This window comes from Somniosus microcephalus, unplaced genomic scaffold (assembly GCF_052327205.1).
Source record: "Somniosus microcephalus isolate GS21.2 unplaced genomic scaffold, FLI_Smic_1.0 unresolved_chr9, whole genome shotgun sequence".
Classification (NCBI taxonomy): domain Eukaryota; kingdom Metazoa; phylum Chordata; class Chondrichthyes; order Squaliformes; family Somniosidae; genus Somniosus; species Somniosus microcephalus.
This window is the reverse complement of record NW_028225187.1, coordinates 17,220,136-17,241,675: the sequence shown is the minus strand read 5'-3', so window position 1 is coordinate 17,241,675 and position 21,540 is coordinate 17,220,136. Positions and strand designations below refer to the sequence as shown.

Below are 21,540 nucleotides of genomic sequence, written 5' to 3'. Positions count from 1 at the left end.
GGCCCACACTCCCCGGTGCCAGTACTGAGGGAGCGCTGCACTGTCGGAGGTAGATGTATATACTCTAGGACTCGAGCTCCATAATCCAGGCCCACACTCCCCGGTGCCAGTACTGAGGGAGCGCTGCACTGTCGGAGGTAGATGTATATACTCTAGGACTCGAGCCCCATAATCCAGGCCCACACTCCCCGGTGCCAGTACTGAGGGAGCACTGCACTGTTGGAGGTAGATGTATATACTCTAGGACTCGAGCTCCATAATCCAGGCCCACACTCCCCGGTGCCAGTACTGAGGGAGCGCTGCACTGTCGGAGGTAGATGTATATACTCTAGGACTCGAGCCCCATAATCCAGGCCCACACTCCCCGGTGCCAGTACTGAGGGAGCACTGCACTGTCGGAGGTAGATGTATATACTCTAGGACTCGAGCTCCATAATCCAGGCCCACACTCCCCGGTGCCAGTACTGAGGGAGCGCTGTACTGTCAGAGGTAGATGTATATACCCTAGGACTCGAGCCCCATAATCCAGGCCCACACTCCCCGGTGCCAGTACTGAGGGAGCGCTGCACTGTTGGAGGTAGATGTGTATACTCTCGGACTCGAGCCCCATAATCCGGGCCCACACTCCCCGGTGCCAGTACTGAGGGAGTGCTGCACTGTCGGAGGTAGATGTATATACTCTAGGACTTGAAACCCATGATCCAGGCCCACACTCCCCGCTGCCAGTACTGAGGGAGTGCTGCACTGTCGGAGGTAGATGTATATACTCTAGGATTTGAGCCCCATAATCCAGGCTGACACTCCCCGGTGCCAGTACTGATGGAGCGCTGCACTGTCAGAGGACACCAAGGGTCAGCGCCTGTGAGGACCCATCCTTCCAGCGAGGGGTGAGCGCCCCTGGGATGGGGGGTAAAATGGAGATAGGAAAGGTGGGGATTTGGAGCCAGCGGGAGTCCATGTTTCTATAATCTTAATGGGCTACGGAGCAGAGATCAGGTGCGGACAACTTGCGCTGGGATTGGACGGGGTACAGTGGTGTGAGGGGTTAAGGTGGAGAGGTCAAGAGATCTGTTTCCAGTTGGATTCTGCTCCTCCTGGAGGTCAGGGTGTCAAAACTCCGTGCATTCTGGGTCCGTCGTGTTGTGTTGGCAGATTAGCTTGAGTGCGAGATATTGTATCAATGGAAATCAGAAGCCAGACTCTGGTTGGATCCCTGCCCAACTGTTATTTTTAGATGTCTTTGACATTGAGCCGCTGGTTCCTGGTGACTGTGGCCACAAGGGAGGGTGCTGATCTCGTTACACTCAAGCTAAGGTGGGAGGGAGGGTTTGAGGAGCAGAGCAGCTAGATCTTAGTGAGATCTGGCCTGATGACACCACGATATGGGGTTTCCAGTGCACGTAAGGTGTGGCGGGAGAATGAGGGAGGGGAGGGAGTCCCACAGTTTGGAGATGGAGGGAGGGGAGGGAGTCCCACAGTTTGGAGATGGAGGGAGGGGAAGGAGTCCCACAGTTTGGGAGACTGAGGGAGGGGAGGGAGTCCCACAGTTTGGGAGACTGAGGGAGGGGAGGGAGTCCCACAGTTTGGAGACGGAGGGAGTTGAGGGAGTCCCACAGTTTGGAGACTGAGGGAGGGGAGGGAGTCCCACAGTTTGGAGACTGAGGGAGGGGAGGGAGTCCCACAGTTTGGAGACTGAGGGAGGGGAGGGAGTCCCACAGTTTGGAGACTGAGGGAGGGGAGGGAGTCCCAGAGTTTGGAGGCTGAGGGAGGGGAGGGAGTCCCACAGTTTGGAGACTGAGGGAGGGGAGGGAGTCCCACAGTTTGGAGACTGAGGGAGGGGAGAGAGTCCCACAGTTTGGAGACTGAGGGAGGGGAGGGAGTCCCACAGTTTGGAGACTGAGGGAGGGGAGGGAGTCCCACAGTTTGGAGACTGAGGGAGGGGAGGGAGTCCCAGAGTTTGGAGACTGAGGGAGGGGAGGGAGTCCCACAGTTTGGAGACTGAGGGAGGGGAGGGAGTCCCACAGTTTGGAGACTGAGGGAGGGGAGGGAGTCCCAGAGTTTGGAGACTGAGGGAGGGGAGGGAGTCCCACAGTTTGGAGACTGAGGGAGGGGAGGGAGTCCCACAGTTTGGAGACTGAGGGAGGGGAGGGAGTCCCAGAGTTTGGAGACTGAGGGAGGGGAGGGAGTCCCACAGTTTGGAGACTGAGGGAGGGGAGGGAGTCCCACAGTTTGGAGACTGAGGGAGGGGAGGGAGTCCCAGAGTTTGGAGACTGAGGGAGGGGAGGGAGTCCCACAGTTTGGAGACTGAGGGAGGGGAGGGAGTCCCACAGTTTGGAGACTGAGGGAGGGGAGGGAGTCCCACAGTTTGGAGACTGAGGGAGGGGAGGGAGTCCCACAGTTTGGAGACTGAGGGAGGGGAGGGAGTCCCACAGTTTGGAGACTGCGGGAGGGGAGGGAGTCCCACAGTTTGGAGACTGAGGGAGGGGAGGGAGTCCCACAGTTTGGAGACTGAGGGAGGGGAGGGAGTCCCACAGTTTGGAGACTGAGGGAGGGGAGGGAGTCCCACAGTTTGGAGACTGAGGGAGGGGAGGGAGTCCCACAGTTTGGAGACTGAGGGAGGGGAGGGAGTCCCACAGTTTGGAGACTGAGGGAGGGGAGGGAGTCCCACAGTTTGGAGACTGAGGGAGGGGAGGGAGTCCCAGAGTTTGGAGACTGAGGGAGGGGAGGGAGTCCCACAGTTTGGAGACTGAGGGAGGGGAGGGAGTCCCACAGTTTGGAGACTGAGGGAGGGGAGGGAGTCCCAGAGTTTGGAGACTGAGGGAGGGGAGGGAGTCCCACAGTTTGGAGACTGAGGGAGGGGAGGGAGTCCCACAGTTTGGAGACTGAGGGAGGGGAGGGAGTCCCAGAGTTTGGAGACTGAGGGAGGGGAGGGAGTCCCACAGTTTGGAGACTGAGGGAGGGGAGGGAGTCCCACAGTTTGGAGACTGAGGGAGGGGAGGGAGTCCCACAGTTTGGAGACTGAGGGAGGGGAGGGAGTCCCACAGTTTGGAGACTGAGGGAGGGGAGGGAGTCCCACAGTTTGGAGACTGCGGGAGGGGAGGGAGTCCCACAGTTTGGAGACTGGGGGAGGGGAGGGAGTCCCACAGTTTGGAGACTGAGGGAGGGGAGGGAGTCCCACAGTTTGGAGACTGAGGGAGGGGAGGGAGTCCCACAGTTTGGAGACTGGGGGAGGGGAGGGAGTCCCACAGTTTGGAGACTGAGGGAGGGGAGGGAGTCCCACAGTTTGGAGACTGAGGGAGGGGAGCGAGTCCCACAGTTTGGAGACTGAGGGAGGGGAGGGAGTCCCACAGTTTGGAGACTGAGGGAGGGGAGGGAGTCCCACAGTTTGGAGACTGAGGGAGGGGAGGGAGTCCCACAGTTTGGAGACTGAGGGAGGGGAGGGAGTCTCATTGAAAAGTATAAGATTCTGAGGGGGATTGACAGGGTCGATGCTGAGAGGCTGTTTCCCCTGGGCTGGAGAGAGTCTCGAACCAGGGGTCACAGTCTCAGGATAAGAGGTCGGCCATTGAGGACTGAGATGAGGAGGAATTTCTTCACTCAGAGGGCGGTGAATCTTTGGAATTCTCTGCCCCAGAGGGCTGTGGAGGCTGGGTCATTGAATATATTTAAGTTGGGGATAGACAGATTTTTGAACGATAAGGGAGTCGAGGGTTATGGGGAGCGGGCAGGGAAGTGGATTTGAGGCCAAGATCGGATCAGCCATGATCTCATTGAATGGCGGAGCAGGCTCGACGGGCCGAATGGCCTCCTCCTGCTCCTACATCTTATGTTCTTATGCCCTTATCACCCTTACAGACAGTGTGTTCCAGACCCCCGCCACCCTCTGGGTGAAGAACGTTCTCCTCAAATCCCCTCTGTGGTAAACCACTGTTATTGTTGTTCACCGTTGTTGTTGTTGTTGTTGCACACTGTTGTATCTAGGCATGCCTCAGCGTGTCTCTGCTGGCTCCGCCCCTGGCTCCACCCACAGGCCCAGGTATAAAGGTGACTGCTCTGCAGCCCCCTGCCTTCTTGGAACCCAGTCAACCACGAGAGGCATGCTCTGTTCTTTGCTAATAAAAGCCTTTTAGTTACTCTCCTAACTCACCGTCTTTTATGAGTAATTGATAGCGCATCACCCTCTAAACCCCCGACCAATTACCTTCAATCTATGCCCCCTGGTTATTGACCGCTCTGCGAAGGGAAATAGGTCCTTCCTACCCACTTTGTTTGAGGCCCCTCATAATTTTATACACCTCAATTAGGGGATCACATTGAAGCATACAAAATTATTACAGGGCTTGATAGGATGGATGCTGGGAGAATGTTTCCCCTGGGCTGGGGAGTCCAGAACCAGGGGCCACAGCCTCAGGATAAAGGGTCGGCCATTGAGGACTGAGATGAGGAGGAATTTCTTCACACAGAGGGCGGTGAATCTTTGAAATTCTCTGCCCCAGAGGGCTGTGGAGGCTCAGTCGTTGGGTATATTCAAAACAGAAGTTGATAGATTTCTGACTAGTCAGGGCATCAAGGGATATGGCGATCGGGCCGGTGACTGGAGTTCGGGCAGAAGATCAGCCATGATCTCATTGAATGGCGGAGCAGGCTTAAAGGGCCGAATGGCCTACTCCTGTTCCTAATTCATATGTTTTTATGATCTTCCCTCAGCCTCCTCTGCTCCAAAGAAAACAACCTCAGTCTATACAATCTTTCCTCATTGCTAACATTCCCCAGCCCCGGCAACATCCTCGTGAATCTCCTTTGCACCCTCCTCTGTACAGGAACAAGGATGTCTTGCTGCAGTTGTGCAGGGACTTGGTGAGACCACACCTTGAGTATTGTGTGCAGTTTTGGTCGCCTTATCTGAGGAAGGATGTTCTTGCCATGGAGGGAGTGCAGCGAAGATTCACCAGGCTGATACCTGGGATGGCAGGAATGACGTATGAGGAGAGATTGGGTCGATTGGGCTTATACTCACTGGAGTTTAGAAGAATGAGAGGGGATCTCATTGAAACTTATAAAATTCTAACAGGACTAGACAGACTAGATGCAGGAAGGATGTTCCTGATGACCGGGGAGTCCAGAACCAGGGGTCACAGTCTAAGGATAAGGGGTAAGCCATTTAGGACAGAGATGAGGAGGAATTTCTTCACCCAGGGAGTGGTGAAGTTGTGGAATTCTCTACCACAGAAGGCAGTTGAGGCCAATTCATTAAATATATTCAAGAAGGAGTTGGATGTATTTATTAAGGCTAAAGGGATCAAGGGATATGGGGAGAAAGCAGGGACAGGGTACTGAATTTGGATGATCAGCCATGATCTCATTGAATGGCGGAGCAGGCTCGAGGGGCCGAATGGCCGACTCCTGCTCCTATCTTCTATGTTTCTCTGGTGCAATAACATCCTTCCTGCAATGTGGTGACCAGAAGATCTTGTGTTTTCCACCAGCCATCAGGCAAGATGCTCGACAACTTCATTCACCATCAGAGCACGGGTACAGGCGGAGCACGATTGGATCCCGGAGTGCCGAACCTTCTGCTCGCATCCGACAGACTGTCAGACGCGAGCAGACAACCAACGGCCTTCGAGGTAAGGGAATGGCCACGTTGACACAGTCGTGATCCCCAGTCTCAAGCCCGAAGGCACCTCGCCCTGGTTAGCTTTGGGTTTGGGTGGCGAGCGTTCTTCTCGGCTCCCCCCTGACCGCGCCCCGCCCAAACCCACCCCACTCCTCCTCCTACTCCCTTCTCCCGGTCCGCGTCACGCGCTTCCTCCTTTCTTCGGGCAGCAGCAGCAGATCTTGCGCAGGGTCCCGGGGTAGGCCACGAGGAGGAAGCAGAGACCGGCGAAGGCGACGATGGCGGCGGCGGCGGCGGCGCAGGCGAAGGACCACATGTAGGCGAACTCCACGCGCACCAGCTCGTTGCTCCGGAGGGCCGCCCCGCAGGCCCGCTGGAACACACCGAGGGTGACGCTCACCAGGAGCCCTGCGTAGGTCAAAGGGGAAAAAGGTAGGGAGGGGGTCAAAGGGCAGGTGACATGAATCAGTTATTCATGAAAGAAAGAGTTATGAAATAATGCTGAGCGACCTGCGGGTGGTGCTGTCCAGGGAGAGTATAAATACTCGGGCACGGGCCCAGCTTGCGCAGGACATTCTTAACAGGAACTAATGAAGGACACAACTAGGCCTCCATCTTGTAAATCAGTTGATTAAAGCTTTGTTTAACGCTTAGACCAAGTGCCTAGTAGTTTTCTTACGTCAATTTAATCAACTATTTTACAACATGGAGGTCTTGTTGTGTGTCCTTCACTAGTTCCTGTTAAAGAATGTCCTGCACGAGCCGCTGACGTAGCAGGGATTTCCCGCAGGAGCGCAAACCAGACCCAAATGTAACGCCGCGCCACGTAAGGAGATGTTAGGGCAGGAGCGGTTGGGGCGCCTTAAGGGAGGAGAGAGAGGCAGAGAGGTTAAGGGAGGGAATTCCAGAGCTCAGGGCCCCAGGCAGCTGAAGGCACGGCCACCAATGGTGGAGCGATGGAAATCGGGGATGTTCAAGAGGCCAGAATTGGAGGAACGCAGAGATCACAGGGGGTTTTGGAGGTTACAGAGATAGGGAGGGGCGAGGGGCCATGGAGGGATTTGAACAGGAGGATGAGAATTGTAGGGGCTGGAGGAGGTTACAGAGATAGGGAGGGGGCGAGGGCCATGGAGGAATTTGAACAGGAGGATGAGAATTGTAGGGCTGGAGGAGGTTACAGAGATAGGGAGGGGGCGAGGGCCATGGAGCGATTTGAAGACGAGGATGAGAATTGTAGGGGCTGGAGGAGGTTACAGAGGTAGGGAGGGGGTGAGGACCATGGAGGGATTTGAACAGGAGGATGAGAATTGTAGGGCTGGAGGAGGTTACAGAGATAGGGAGGGGGCGAGGGCCATGGAGGGATTTGAACAGGAGGATGAGAATTGTAGGTCTGGATGAGGTTACAAAGATAGGGAGGGGGCGAGGGCCATGGAGGGATTTGAACAGGAGGATGAGAATTGTAGGGGCTGGAGGAGGTTACAGAGATAGGGAGGGGGCGAGGGGCCATGGGGGGATTTGAACAGGAGGATGAGAATTGTAGGGGCTGGAGGAGGTTACAGAGATAGGGAGGGGGCGAGGGCCATGGAGGGATTTGAACAGGAGGTTGCGAATTGTAGGGGCTGGAGGAGGTTACAGAGATAGGGAGGGGGCGAGGGCCATGGAGGGATTTGAACAGGAGGATGAGAATTGTAGGGCTGGAGGAGGTTACAGAGATAGGGAGGGGGCGAGGGGCCATGGAGGGATTTGAACAGGAGGATGAGAATTGTAGGGGCTGGAGGAGGTTACAGAGATGGGGAGGGGGCGAGGGCCATGGAGGGATTTGAACAGGAGGATGACACTTGTAGGGGCTGGAGGAGGTTACAGAGATAGGAAGGGGGTGAGGGGCCATGGAGGGATTTGAACAGGAGGATGAGAATTGTCGGGGCTGGAGGAGGGTACAGAGATAGGGAGGGGGGCGAGGGGCCATGGAGGGATTTGAACAGGAGGATGAGAATTGTAGGGGCTGGAGGAGGTTACAGAGATAGGGAGGGGGGCGAGGTGCCATGGAGGGATTTGAACAGGAGGATGAGAATTGTGGGGTCTGGAGGAGGTTACAGAGATCGGGAGGGGGCGAGGGTCATGGAGGGATTTGAACAGGAGGATGAGAATTGTAGGGGCTGGAGGAGGTTACAGAGATAGGGAGGGGGTGAGGGGCCATGGAGGGATTTGAACAGGAGGATGAGAATTGTAGGGGCTGGAGGAGGTTACAGAGATAGGGAGGGGGTGAGGGGCCATGGAGGGATTTGAACAGGAGGATGAGAATTGTAGGGGCTGGAGGAGGTTACAGAGATAGGGAGGGGGGCGAGGTGCCATGGAGGGATTTGAACAGGAGGATGAGAATTGTCGGGTTACAGAGATAGGGAGGGGCCGAGGGCCATGGAGGGATTTGAACAGGAGGATGAGAATTGTAGGGGCTGGAAGAGTTTACAGAGATAGAGAGGGGGCGAGGGGCCATGGAGGGATTTGAACAGGAGGATGAGATTTGTAGGGGCTGGAGGAGGTTACAGAGATAGGGAGGGGCCGAGGGCCATGGAGGGATTTGAACAGGAGGATGAGAATTGTGGGGTCTGGAGGAGGTTACAGAGATCGGGAGGGGGCGAGGGCTATGGAGAGATTTGAACAGGGGGATGGGAATTGTAGGGGCTGGAGGAGGTTACAGAGATAGGGAGGGGGCGAGGACCATGGAGGGATTTGAACAGGAGGATGAGAATTGTAGGGCTGGATGAGGTTACAGAGATAGGGAGGGGGCGAGGGGCCATGGAGGGATTTGAACAAGAGGATGAGAATTGTAGGGGCTGGAAGAGGTTACAGAGATAGGGAGGGGGCGAGGGGCCATGGAGGGATTTGAACAGGAGGATGAGAATTGTAGGGGCTGGAGGAGGTTACAGAGATAGCGAGGGGGCGAGGGCCATGGAGGGATTTGAACAGGAGGATGAGAATTGTAGGGCTGGTGGAGGTTACAGAGATAGGGAGGGGGCGAGGGCCATGGAGGGATTTGAACAGGAGGATGAGAATTTTAGGGGCTGGAGGAGGTTACAGAGATAGGGAGGGGGCGAGGGCCATGGAGGGATTTGAACAGGAGGATGAGAATTGCAGGGGCTGGAGGAGGTTACAGAGATAGGGAGGGGGCGAGGGCCATGGAGGGATTTGAACAGGAGGATGAGAATTGTAGGGCTGGTGGAGGTTACAGAGATAGGGAGGGGGCGAGGGCCATGGAGGGATTTGAACAGGAGGATGAGAATTGGAGGGGCTGGAGGAGGTTACAGAGATAGGGAGGGGCCAAGGGCCATGGAGGGATTTGAACAGGAGGATGAGAATTGTAGGGGCTGGAGGAGGTTACAGAGATAGGGAGGGGGCGAGGGCCATGGAGGGATTTGAACAGGAGGATGAGAATTGTAGGGCTGGAGGAGGTTACAGAGATAGGGAGGGGGCGAGGGGCCATGGAGGGATTTGAACAGGAGGATGAGAGTTGTAGGGGCTGGAGGAGGTTACAGAGATAGGGAGGGGGCGAGGGGCCATGGAGGGATTTGAACACTTGGATAGGGGGTCAAGACATTGACTGTCGGAGAGTGCTGATGAAGGGCTCCTCTCTGTCTGACGGGTGGATATGATCACGGAATCTCGTCTATGATCGATGGTACTCACCAGACAGTAGGTAAAAAAAGGCGGAGAGCTTGATTAAGAAATCCGGATTTCGATTTAAGGCCATTACAATGGAAAGTGAACCGAGAGCCATCAGGCAAAGGCTTAAGAGGGCTAATATAGCTAGCACAATGAAGAGATCTGTGGAGCAGGAATGGAAAGAGGCGTTAATGCTGTGTCCTAATGTTATACCCAGTAACACACGGTGTGTTATTATCTTCTATCTATCTATCTTCTATCTATATATATAAAACGGTTGATCCGTCTGTCTTTCTGTCTGTCTGTCTGTCTGTTTGTCTTTCTGTCTGTCTGTCCGGCTATACAATCAAAGGTTATAGAGCGTACCTACACATATGTTATATCAAAAGAAAGCTTATCATTAGGGGACTCTAATAGGCATATTTACTTTTCGGTCAGACGAAAATTGTTCGGACAGTATACAAAAAAGTTTCAAAAAACGGCAACACTCCACTCATTAGCGTTGAGTGACGTGATGGTTGACCAATCGGTGCGCCACGGGGGGCGTTTCATTGCGTGTGTGGGCGGGCCTAATCCTTCTGAGCGGAGGTGAGTGGCCGCCATCTTGATTCCTAACTATTGATTTATTTTTCCCACTTTCTGCGTGTAAATATAGATTTCCAGAAAAAAAAAAGTTGCTTTTAAAAGAAAAAAAGTCCTTTTCCAAAGGGGACTCGGGCTTTCCCCCCCTCGGCGGTTGATGAGCTGCCTGCAGGCCTCAGGCCTTGAAGCCTCGGCCTCTCCTCGCCAGCCACGCCCGAGCTAGGCACCGCCCGTCCCGCCCCGCGATCGCCGCCATCTTGGTAAAGGCTGGCGACGCGGGACTGAGCCGCGCGTAGCCATCGCCGCCATCTTAGTAAAGGCTGGCGGGGCGGGAGTCAGCGCGCGCGCTTCAACGTCGGCCCGGAGCACGATCTGAGCTAAGGTGAGTCCAGCCGGGCCTCACACGCTAGGCCGCGCACCGGCCGGCCCTGAGGCGCTGATCCGCACACGGAGGCTTCGGCTCACCGCGTCCGGGCTCTGAGGAAAGGCAGAGAGAGAGGATGAGGGAGGGACAGAGAGGAAATCAGGGAGAGACAGGGGGAGAGGGAGAGGAGAGGGGGAGGGAGAGGAGAGGGGGGGAGGGAGGGGAGAGGAGAGGGGGGGAGGGAGGGGAGAGGAGGGGGGAGGGAGCATAGAGGAGAGGGGGAGGGAGGGGAGAGGAGAGGGGGGAGGGAGGGGAGAGGAGAGGGAGGGGAGAGGAGAGGGGGAGGGAGGGGAGGGGGGGAGGGGAGAGGAGAGGGGGGAGGGAGGGGAGAGGAGAGGGGGGCGAGGGGAGGGGGAGGGAGAGGAGGGAGGGAGAGGAGAGGGAGAGGGGGAGGGAGAGGAGAGGAGGGGAGGGAGGGAGAGGAGAGAGGGAGGGAGAGGAGAGGGGGAGGGGGTCATAGAGTCATAGAGTTTTACAGCACAGAAAGAGGCCCTTCGGCCCATCGTGTCTGCGCCGCCCATCCATCCCTGTCCAGTCTAATCCCATTTTCCAGCATTTGGTCCATAGCCTTGTATGCAATGGCATTTCAAGTGCTCATCCAAATGCTTCTTGAATGTTGTGAGGGTTCCAGCCTCCACCACCCTTTTAGGCATTGAGTTCCACATTCCAACCACCCTCTGGGTGAAAAAGTTCCTCCTCAAATCCCCTCTAAATCTCCTGCCCCTTACCCTGAATCTATGCCCCCTTGTTATTGACCCCCCTACTAGGGGGAAAAGTTCCTCTTTGTCTACCCTATCTATGCCCCTCATCATTTTGTACACCTCAATCAGGTCCCCCCTCAGCCTTCTTTGCTCCAAGGAAAACAACCCCAGCCTGTTTAGTCTTTCTTCATAGCTGAGGCGCTCCATCCCAGGTAACATCCTGGTGAATCTTCTCTGCACCCTCTCCAAAGCAATCACATCCTTCCTATAGTGAGGTGACCAGAACTGCACACAGTACTCCAGCTGTGGCCTCACCAGCGTTTTGTACAGCTCCATCATAACCTCCCTGCTCTTATATTCTATGCCTCGGCTAATGAAGGCAAGTATCCCATATGCCTTTTTAACCACCTTATCTACCTGTTCCGCTGCCTTCAGGGATCTATGTACATGTACACCAAGGTCCCTCTGACCCTCTGTACTTCCTAGGGTCCTACCACTCATTGTGTATTCCCTTGCCTTATTTGTCCGTCCAAAATGCATCACCTCGCACTTTTCAGGGTTAAATTCCATTTGCCACTTTTCCGCCCATCTGACCAACCCGTTTATATCGTCCTGTAGCCTGAGGCTTTCCTCCTCGCAATTTACCACCCCACCAATTTTCGTGTCATCTGCGAACTTACTGATCATACCTTTTACATTCTCATCCAAATCATTTATGTTGATCACAAACAACAAGGGACCCAGCACCGATCCCTGAGGTACCCCACTGGACACAGGCTTCCAGTCACAAAAGCAACCTTCGACCATCACCCTCTGCCTCCTGCCACTCAGCCAGTTTAGGATCCAACGCGCCAAGGCACCCTGGATCCCATGGGCTCTTACCTTCTTGACCAGTCTCCTATGCGGGACTTTGTCAAAAGCTTCACTGAAGTCCATGTAAACCACATCCACAGCATTTCCCTCATCCACACACCTAGTCACCCCCTCGAAAAATTCAATCAGATTGGTCAGATATGATTTACCCTTGACAAAGCCATGCTGACTATCCCCGATTAACCCTTGCCTCTCCAAGTGGAGACTAATTTTGTCCCTCAGAATTTTTTCCAATAATTTCCCTACCACAGATGTTAGGCTCACTGGCCTGTAATTCCCTGGTTTATCCCTGCTACCCTTCTTGTATAATGGTACTACATTAGCTGTTCTCCAGTCCTCTGGTACATCCCCTGTGGCCAGAGAGGTTCTGAAAATTTGTGTCAGTGCCCCTACAATCTCCTCCTTTGCCTCCCACAGCAGCCTGGGATACATCTCGTCCGGGCCTGGGGATTTATCCACTTTTTGGCCTGCTAAAACCGCTAGCACCTCCTCCCTCTCGATGCTAATATGTTCAAGTATGTCACAGTCCCCTTGCCCGATTTCTATGTCTGCATCGTCTTTCTCCATAGTGAACACAGATGCAAAAAATTCATTTAAAACCCCGCCTACATCATCTGGCTCTACACACAGATTGCCACTTTGGTCCCTAATGGGCCCTACCCTTTCCCTGGTTATCCTCTTGCCCTTAATATACTTATAAAACATCTTAGGGTTTTCCTTTATTTTGCTCGCCAGTGTTATTTCATGGCCGCTCCTCGCCCTCCGAATTTCTTTTTTAAGTATGCCCCTGCACTTTTTATACTCCTCTAGGGCTTCTTCCGTCTTTAGTCTTTTGTAACTGCCAAAAGCCCCCCTTTTATTTCTAATGCATTTTTGTATATCCCTTGTCATCCAAGGTTCCCTTTGCTTGTTGGTCCCACCCTTGACCTTTACAGGAACATGTTGGCGTTGTACTCTCTCTATTTCCCTTCTGAAAGTCTCCCACTGTTTTGATGTGGATTTTCCTATAAGTAGCTGCTCCCAGTCCACTTTGGCCAGATCCTGCCTTATCATATTAAAATCGGCCTTCCCCCAATTTAGAACCCTTATTTCCGGGCCGTCTTTGTCTTTTTCCATGACCACCTTAAATCTCACCGAATTATGGTCACTGTCGCCAAAATGCTCTCCTACTGATACTTCCACCACTTGCCCGGCTACATTCCCCAGAATTAGGTCCAGTACCGCCCCCTCTCTTGTAGGACTTTCTACATGTTGGCTCAAAAAGCTCTCCTGGATGCACTTTAAGAATTCTGCACCCTCTAAGCCTTTCACACTCTGACTATCCCAATTTATATTGGGGAAGTTGAAATCCCCCACTATTATTACCCTATTATTTTCACACTTCTCTGAGATTTGCCTACATATCTGTTCCTCTATCTCCCCCTGACTGTTTGGGGGCCTATAGTACACTCCCAGCAAAGTGCTTGCCCCCTTTTTGTTTTTAAGTTCTACCCATATGGCCTCATTAGAGGAACCCGCTAATATATCATCCCTCCTTACAGCAGTAATTGACTCCTTAATTAATATTGCAACACCCCCTCCCCTTTTACACCCCCCCCCTGTCTCGCCTGAAGATTCTATACCCTGGAATATTGAGCTACCAGTCCTGACCCTCCCTCAACCATGTCTCCGTGATAGCAACAATATCGTACTCCCATGTGTTCAACAACAACTTCAGTTCATCCACCTTATTTGCAAGACTCCTTGCATTAAAATAAATGCCTTCCAGCCCTGCCATATTCCCTTTTGCCTTCACATGTTTGCTCTGCCTTCCCAGCTGACTTGTTTTTTCCTCTGTATTTGGCTGTAAATCACCCCCTACTACAGCTCCACTCTGTACCCCATCCCCCTGCCAAGTTAGTTTAAACCCCCCCCCAGCAGTGCTAGCAAACCTCCCCGCAAGGATATTGGTTCCCCTCTGGTTCAGGTGTAAACCGTCCGACTTGTACAAGTCCCACCTTTCCCAGAAGCAGACCCAGTGATCCAGGAAACTAAAGCCCTCCCCCCTGCACCATCCCTTTAGCCACGCATTCATCTGTTCTATCTTCCTATTCCTATACCCACTAGCACGTGGCACTGGGAGTAATCCAGAGATTACAACCTTTGAGGTCCTGCTCTTTAATCCTTCACCTAGCTCCCTAAATTCTTGCTGCAGGACCTCATCCCTCTTTTTACCTATGTCGTTGGTACCAATGTGGACCACGACCTCTGGCTGTTCACCCTCCCCCTCCAGAATGCCCTGCAGCCGCTCAGTGATATCCTTGACCCTGGCACCAGGGTGAGGAGAGGGGCAGGGAGGGAGCAGTGAGGGGAGGGAGGGAGAGAGAGTAAAGCAGGGAGAGACGGGGCAGGGAGAGAGAGAGGGTGAGGGAGGGAAAGAGTGAGGGGGAGGGACAGGGAGGGAGAGCTCGCCTTCTTCCTTCCTTCCTTCGCAGGGGTTGATCGGGCCAGGCCTGAGGCGCTCCTTCCCCCTCTCTCTCTCCAAGCTAATCCCGAACTAAATCCACCAGTCTCTCTCTTTCTCTTCCCCCCCGCCCCGTCTCTCTCTTCTCCCCCCAGTCTCTCGCTTCTCCCCCCAGTCTCTCTCTCTCTTCCAACAACAACATGCCCTCAAAAAACCCTCGGCACCGCCGGGCACTCCAGCTAGTATCTATATATATAAAACGGTTGGTCTGTCTGTCTGTTTGTCTTTCTGTCTGTTTGTCTTTCTGTCTGTTTGTCTTTCTGTCTGTCCGGCTATACAATCAAAAGGTATAGAGCGTACCTACACACATGTTATATCAAAAGAAAGCTTATCATTAGGGGAGTCTAATAGGTGTATTTACTTTTTGGTCAGAAAAAAATTGTTCAGACAGTATACAAAAAAGTTTCAAAAAATGGCAACATTCCGCTCATTAGCGTTGGGTGACGTGATGGTTGACCAATCGTACAGGGGATTAACCTGATGGTTGACCAATCGGTGCGTCACGGGGGGCGTTTCATTGCGTGTGTGGGCGGGCCTAATCCTTCTGAGCTGAGGTGAGTGGCCGCCATCTTGATTCCTAACTATTGATTTATTTTTCCCACTTTCTGTGTGTTTATTTTTCCCACTTTCTGTGTGTACCCCGTTAGGTTTTTTTGTGCAGTTCTCTTCTTAGCTATGGGGTGCTTAAAAACCTGAACTTTAATATTTAGGAATCTCTCTTTATTGTAGTGGATCCGCAGAGCCGCGGCCTAGCAGCGTGGGAAGCCTGGGCCTCGAGTTCAGCGGATTCCCGGCGCGCCCGGAACCTGTCGAACCTGCTGAAGGCCATTCATTTCCGCGACCACGTCACCGTCTTCGCCTAGGCCAACGGCATCGGGGGTGACGGCCGAGGCCGCCAAAAGCGTCCAGGGAAACGCGTTCATCCAGGTGCCGAGGCCCGGGCCCCGGGGCGGAAACCCGACCAGGTCACCGTCTTCGCCCTCGGCCAACGGCATCAGGGTGACAGCCGAGGCCGCCAAAAACATCCAGGGGAACGAGTTCATCCAGGTGCCGAGGCCCAGGCCCCGGGGCGGAAACAGGGATTGGAGCGGGGGATGAGGGCTCGGGGAGGGGAGAGGGGGGAGCGGAGAGGGTAAGAGGGAGGGGGAAGAGGGAGGGGGGGAGGGGGAAGAGGGAGGGGGGAAGAGGGAGGGTGGGGGGGAAGAGGGAGGGGAGGGGGGAAGAGGGAGGGGGGAAGAGGGTGGGGGGAAGAGGGAGGAGAGGGGGAGGGGGAAGAGGGAGGGGTGGGGCAAGAGGGAGGGGGGAAGAGGGGGGAAGAGGGCGGGGAGGAAGAGTGAGGAGGGGGAAGAGGGAGGAGGGGAGGGGGAAGAGGGAGGAGGGGGAGGGAGGAGGGAGAGGAGAGGGGGAGGGAGGGAGAGGAGAGGGGGAGGGAGGCTGAGGAGAGGGGCAGCGAGGGAGAGACAGGGGGAGGGAGAGAGAGAGGGTGAGGGAGGGAAAGAGTGAGGGGGTGGGGGAGGGAGGGAGAGCTCGCCGTCTTCCTTCCTTCCTTCCTTCACAGGGGTCCATCAGGCCAGGCCTGAGGCGCTCCTTCCCCCTCTCTCTCCAGGCTTAATCCCAAACTAAATCCAGCAGTCTCTCTCTCTCTCTTCCCCCCATCTCTCTCTTCTCCCCCCAGTCTCTCTCTCTCAATGCCCAGTCTCTCTCTCTCTCTCTCTCTCCCCCCAGTCAATTCAATTCAATTCAATTCAAATTGCTTTATTGGCATGACAAGGTACATCTTATGTTGCCAAAGCATCGAAAAACATTCATGGTTGTACACAAAAATACAGATCTATCCATACAGTGTATAAACAGATATATCCCTGAGTGTATAAATATACATTCATATAATTTGTATATACTCTTTTCTTATATTTAGTGGTTGTCCCTCTGTTTATGGCAAGCTGTAACATAGTGTGCCGCTAAGGTTACACAATTTCTCTCTTCCCCTAGTAGGTATGGGAGTTTTGGTCGTCATTCAAATTTCTGAATCGGGCATATTTTTGTGAATTTTGGGTAGAAATTCTCCCTTATGCCCTGATATTTTCTACAAGCTGTGAGGAAGTGCATCTCTGTCTCCACCACTCCCTGACTGCAGTGAGAGCATATCCTGTCCTCTCTTGGTAGCCGGGTCTGCCTGTGTCTACCTTTTTCGATCGCCAGGCTATGTTCACTAAGTCTGTACATTGTCAAGGTTTTTCTCAGTTTGCTATCCTTTACCCTGGTCAGGTAATCAGCCATGTTATATTGTCTGTTTAGGGCCAAGTAGCAATTGAGTTTGCTTTGGGTTTTTGTTGTTTCTGCCCAATATGACAGATATTTTTCCTTTTGCTTAGCGACGATTGTGTTGGGTCGAATTCTTTGTGTTACGCTGTCACTGTCCTGGGGCTGGCTATTGTTAGTTGTGTTAGTAGTTACTTCACTGAGTCCAGGACTAGTTGACTGAGGGTATTCTTCTTTATGGTCCTCTCTTGGCATTTCAGGGCTTCGTAATGATAGCATTGGGGTTGCTCATTTCTAGGTGTTTCCAAAATTTGGTGGCTCTTTTTGGATAGTGATTATTAGTGGATATTGGCCTAGTTCTGCCCTGCATGCATTGTTTACGGTTTTCCTTTGAGTCCGGAGGATACTTTTACAGAATTCTGCATGTAGGATCTCAATTGGGTGTTTGTCCCATTTTGCAAATTCTTGTTGTGTTAGCGGTCCCCACACCTCACTGCCATAGAGTGCAATTGGTTCAATTACTGATTTGAAAATTTTGAGCCAAATGCTAATTGGGATTTCTATTTGGATTGATTTTTTAATGGTATAGAAAGCCCTTCTTGTTTTCTCTTTCAGCTCATTCACAGCCAGATGAAAATTTCCCGTAGACTGATTTTTAAGCCCAAGTATGTGTAGTTAGTGGTTTGTTCAATTTTGGTTGTTCCTAGTGTGAAATTTATTTTGGGTCCCTGATGTCTGGATCTTTGCTGGAACACAAGGAACTCTCTTTCTCTCTCCCCCCCCAGTCTCTCTCTCTCTCTCTTCCCCCCCTCAGGGCCGGCCGGTGCGCAGCCTAGCGCGTGAGGCACGGCCGGACTCACCTTAGCTCAGGTCGCGCTCCGGGCTGCCGCCGACGTTCACAGCGCAGCGCTGTCTCCCGCCCCGCCAGCCTTTACCAAGATGGCGGCGATGGCTACGCTCGGCTCAGTTCCGCCCGCCAGCCTTTACCAAGATGGCACCGATCGCGGGCGGGCCCAGCGGGACGGACGGTGCCTAGCTCGGGCGTGGCTGGCGAGGAGAGGCCGAGGCTTCGAGGCCTGAGGCCTGCAGGCAGCTCATCCACTGCCGAGGGGGGGAAAGCCCGAGTCCCCTTTGCAAAAGGATTTTTTTTTCTTTTAAAACCAACTTTTTTTTTGCTGGAAATCTATATTTCAAAATAAACACACAGAAAGTGGAAAAATAAATCAATAGTTAGGAATCAAGATGGCAGCCACTCACCTCAGCTCAGAAGGATTAGGCCTGCCCACACACGCAATGAAACGCCCCCCGTGACGTACCGATTGGTCAACCATCAGTTTAATCCCCTGTATGATTGGTCAACCATCACGTCACTCAACGCTAATGAGCGGAACGTTGCCGTTTTTTGAAAATTTTTTGTATAATGTCCGAACAATTTTTGTCTGACCAAAAAGTAAATACGCCTATTAGACTCCCCTAATGATATGCTTTCCTTTGAAATAACATGTGTGTAGGTAAGCTGTATAACTTTTGCGTGTATAGCGGACAGACAGACAGACAGACAAACAGAGAGACAAACCGCTTTATACATATAGATACAGAGTGTTATACCCAGTAACACACGGTGTGTTATCTATATATATAAATCGGTACTTCTGTCATTCTGTCTTTCTGTCTATCTGTCTTTCCGTCTTTCCGTCTTTCTGTCTTTCTGTCTATCTGTCTATCTGTCTATCTGTCTGTCTGTCATCGCGTGTGCGTTGCGGGTATGCACTCGAAAGTTACAGGGCGTACCTACGCGCGCGTTACCTCCAAAGAAAGCTTACGCTTCCGAGACGTTTTAAGCGTATTTACGTTTCGGCCGGCTAAAATTGCGCCCGCGGTATCCAAAAACCTTCAACATTCCGCTCATTAGCATCTCATTATCCGCTCATTAGCGACAGAGTGACCTCGAGCTCGACCAATCGTACGCCGGGTTGCTGGCGTGTGCCGCCGGGCCAATCGGTGCGCGTGTGGCCGGGCTTTATCGTTCTGAACCGAGATGAGTCGCCGCCATCTTGATTCCAAACTTTTCCTTTCTTTTTCCCGCTTTCTGCGTCTTAAAAAAAAACGTTGCTTTTAAACACATATTGTTTTAAAAAAAAATGATTTAGAAAGTAATTAACTTATCTAATCTCATTAATTTTCCTACCTTTCCCCGTTTTTCCAGGTAGGCCTAGAAGCCTCGGCGTCTCCTCCGCACCCACGCCCGAGCTAGGCACCTCCGGCCCCACTCAGGCTGGAGGGCCGAGCCTCAGCCCAGCGCCGCTAGGGTGCGCGCGCAGCAGGAGCTGAGACGTCTCTCTCTGCTGGGGCTTGCTGAGCGTCCAGCGTTACCCTGGCAACCGGGCCCGCCGGACGTCTCGCACAGCCGCAATCGGCGGTCTTCACCTCGGGGGGAGGGGGGGCGGCCGCGACCCTCGGGGGGGGGCGCAACCCTCGGGGGGGGGGGGGCCGCGCGCGCAGCAGGAGCAGCTGAGACGCGGCGTCTCTCTCTCTGGCTTGGTCAGCGTCACGGCCCGCCGGCCGAGAGAGACGCCGCGTCTCAGCTCCTGCTGCGCGCGCAATCGGCGGTCTTCACCTCGGGGGGGGCGACCCTCGGGGGGGGTCGCGACCCTCGGGGGCCGCGACCCTCGGGGGGGGGCGCCCGCTGCCCTCCCTCCCCCCGCCCTCCATCCCCCCTCCCCCTCCCCCCACCCTTCCCCCTGCCCTCCCTTCCCCCCCTCCCTTCCTCCCCCCGCCCTCCCTTCCCCGCCCTCCCCTCCCCCCTGCCCTCCCTTCCCCTCCCTCCCCTCCCCCCGCCCTCCCTTCCCCTCCCCTGCCCCTCCCTTCCCCCCTCCCCCCCTTCCTTCCCCCCTCCCCTCCCCCTGCCCTCCCTTCCCCGCCTCCCCCCCTCCCCCCCCCTCCCTTCCCCGCCCTCCCCCTCCCCCTCCCCCCCTCCCTCCCTTCCCCCGCCCTCCCCCCTCCCCCTCGCCCTCCCTTCCCCTCCCCCTCCCCTCCCTCCCCCCTCCCCTCCCCTCCCTCTCTTCCCCCCAGTCGCTCTCTCTCTTCCCCCCAGTCGCTCTCTCTCTCTCTTCCAACAACAGCATGCCCTCGAAAAAGCTTCGGCACCGCCGGGCACTTCAGCTAGTTATCTATATATATAAATCGGTACTTCTGTCATTCTGTCATTCTGTCTATCTGTCTTTCTGTCTATCTGTCTTTCTGTCTTTCTGTCTATCTGTCTTTCTGTCTTTCTGTCTATCTGTCTGTCTGTCATCGCGTGTGCGTTGCGGGTATGCACTCGAAAGTTACAGGGCGTACCTACGCGCGCGTTACCTCCAAAGAAAGCTTACGCTTCCGAGACGGTTTTAAGCGTATTTACGTTTCGGCCGGGCTAAAATTGCGCCCGCGGTATCCCAAAAAACCTTCAACATTCCGCTCATTAGCATCTCATTATCCGCTCATTAGCGACAGAGTGACCTCGAGCTCGACCAATTGTACGCCGGGTTGCTGGCGTGTGCCGCCGGGCTTTATCGTTCTGAACCGAGGTGAGTCGCCGCCATCTTGATTCCAAACTTAAAAAAAAACGATGCTTTTAAAACACATATTGTTTTAAAAAAAATGATTTAGAAAGTAATTAACTTATCTAATCTCATTAATTTTCCTACCTTTCCCGTTTTTCCAGGTAGGCCTAGAAGCCTCGGCGTCTCCTCCGCACCCACGCCTGAGCTAGGCATCTCCCGGCCCCACTCGAAGGCAGGAGGGCCGAGCCTCAGCCCACGCGCCGCTAGGGTGCGCGCGCAGCAGGAGCTGAGACGCCTCTCTCTGCCGGGGCTTGCTGAGCGTCCAGCGTTACCCTGGCAACGGGCGCAATCGCCGGTCTTCACCTCGGGGGGAGGGGGGTGCGGCCGCAACTCTCCGGGGGGGGGGGGGCCGCGACCCTCAGGGGGGCGCCGCGACCCTCGCGGGGGGGCCCGCGCGCGCAGCAGGAGCAGCTGAGACGCGGCGTCTCTCTCTCTGGCTTGGTCAGCGTCACGGTTGCCCTGGCAACCGGGCCCGCCGGCCGAGAGAGACGCCCGCATCTCAGCTCCTGCTGCGCGTGCAATCGGCGGTCTTCACCTCCGGGGGGGGGGGGGCGCGACCCTCAGGGGGGGCGCCGCCGCCCTCCCCCCTCCCCTCCCTCCCCCCCGCCCTCCATCCCCCCATCCCCCTCCCCCGCCCTTCCCCCCCGCCCGCCCTCCCTTCCTCCCCCCCCGCCCTCCCTCCCCCCTCCTCCCCCCCGCCCTCCCTCCACCCCCCCGCCCTCCCTTCCCCGCCCTCCCCCCGCCCTCTCCCTTCCCTCCCTCCCCCCCGCCCTCCCTTCCCCTCCCCTGCCCTCCCTTCCCCCCCCCCTCCCTTCCTTCCCCCCTCCCCTCCCCCCGCCCTCCCTTCCCCGCCCTCCCCTCCCTTCCCCGCCCTCCCCCTCCCTCCCTTCCCCGCCCTCCCCCTCCCCTCCCCTCCCCCCCGCCCTCCCTTCGCGCCTCCCCCTCCCCTCCCTCCCCCCTCCCCTCCCCTCCCTCTCTTCCCCCCACCCCTCCCCTCCCTCTCTTCCCCCCAGTCGCTCTCTCTCTTCCCCCCAGTCGCTCTCTCTCTTCCCCCCAGTCGCTCTCCCTCTTCCCCCCAGTCACTCTCTCTCTCTCTTCCAACAACAACATGCCCTCGAAAAAGCCTCGGCACCACCGGGCACTTCAGCTAGTATAATATATAACAGGAGCGTTCTACCCAGTAACGCACGGTGTGTTATTATATAATATATACAGAGTGTTATACCCAGTAACGCACGGTGTGTTATTATATAATATATACAGAGTGTTATACCCAGTAATGCACGGTGTGTTATTATTTTAATATATACAGGAGT

General features: G+C 54.8%; 1 protein-coding gene across 2 annotated transcripts in view; it reads right to left on the bottom strand.

The window, feature by feature from the left end:
* Nucleotides 1–3,548: 3,548 nt before the first annotated feature.
* The window catches only part of LOC147084834 (voltage-dependent calcium channel gamma-6 subunit-like), a 112,699-nt gene continuing 94,707 nt past the window's right edge, over nt 3,549–21,540 (bottom strand). For both annotated transcript variants that reach the window (XM_085979544.1, XM_085979545.1), the window contains 2 exons: nt 9,302–9,439; nt 3,549–6,025 (listed from right to left, as the gene is read on the bottom strand). In XM_085979544.1, coding sequence (XP_085835670.1) covers nt 5,799–6,025; nt 9,302–9,439 — 365 coding nt within the window. In that variant the 3' untranslated portion in view covers nt 3,549–5,798. The remainder of the gene's footprint in view (nt 6,026–9,301; nt 9,440–21,540) is intronic.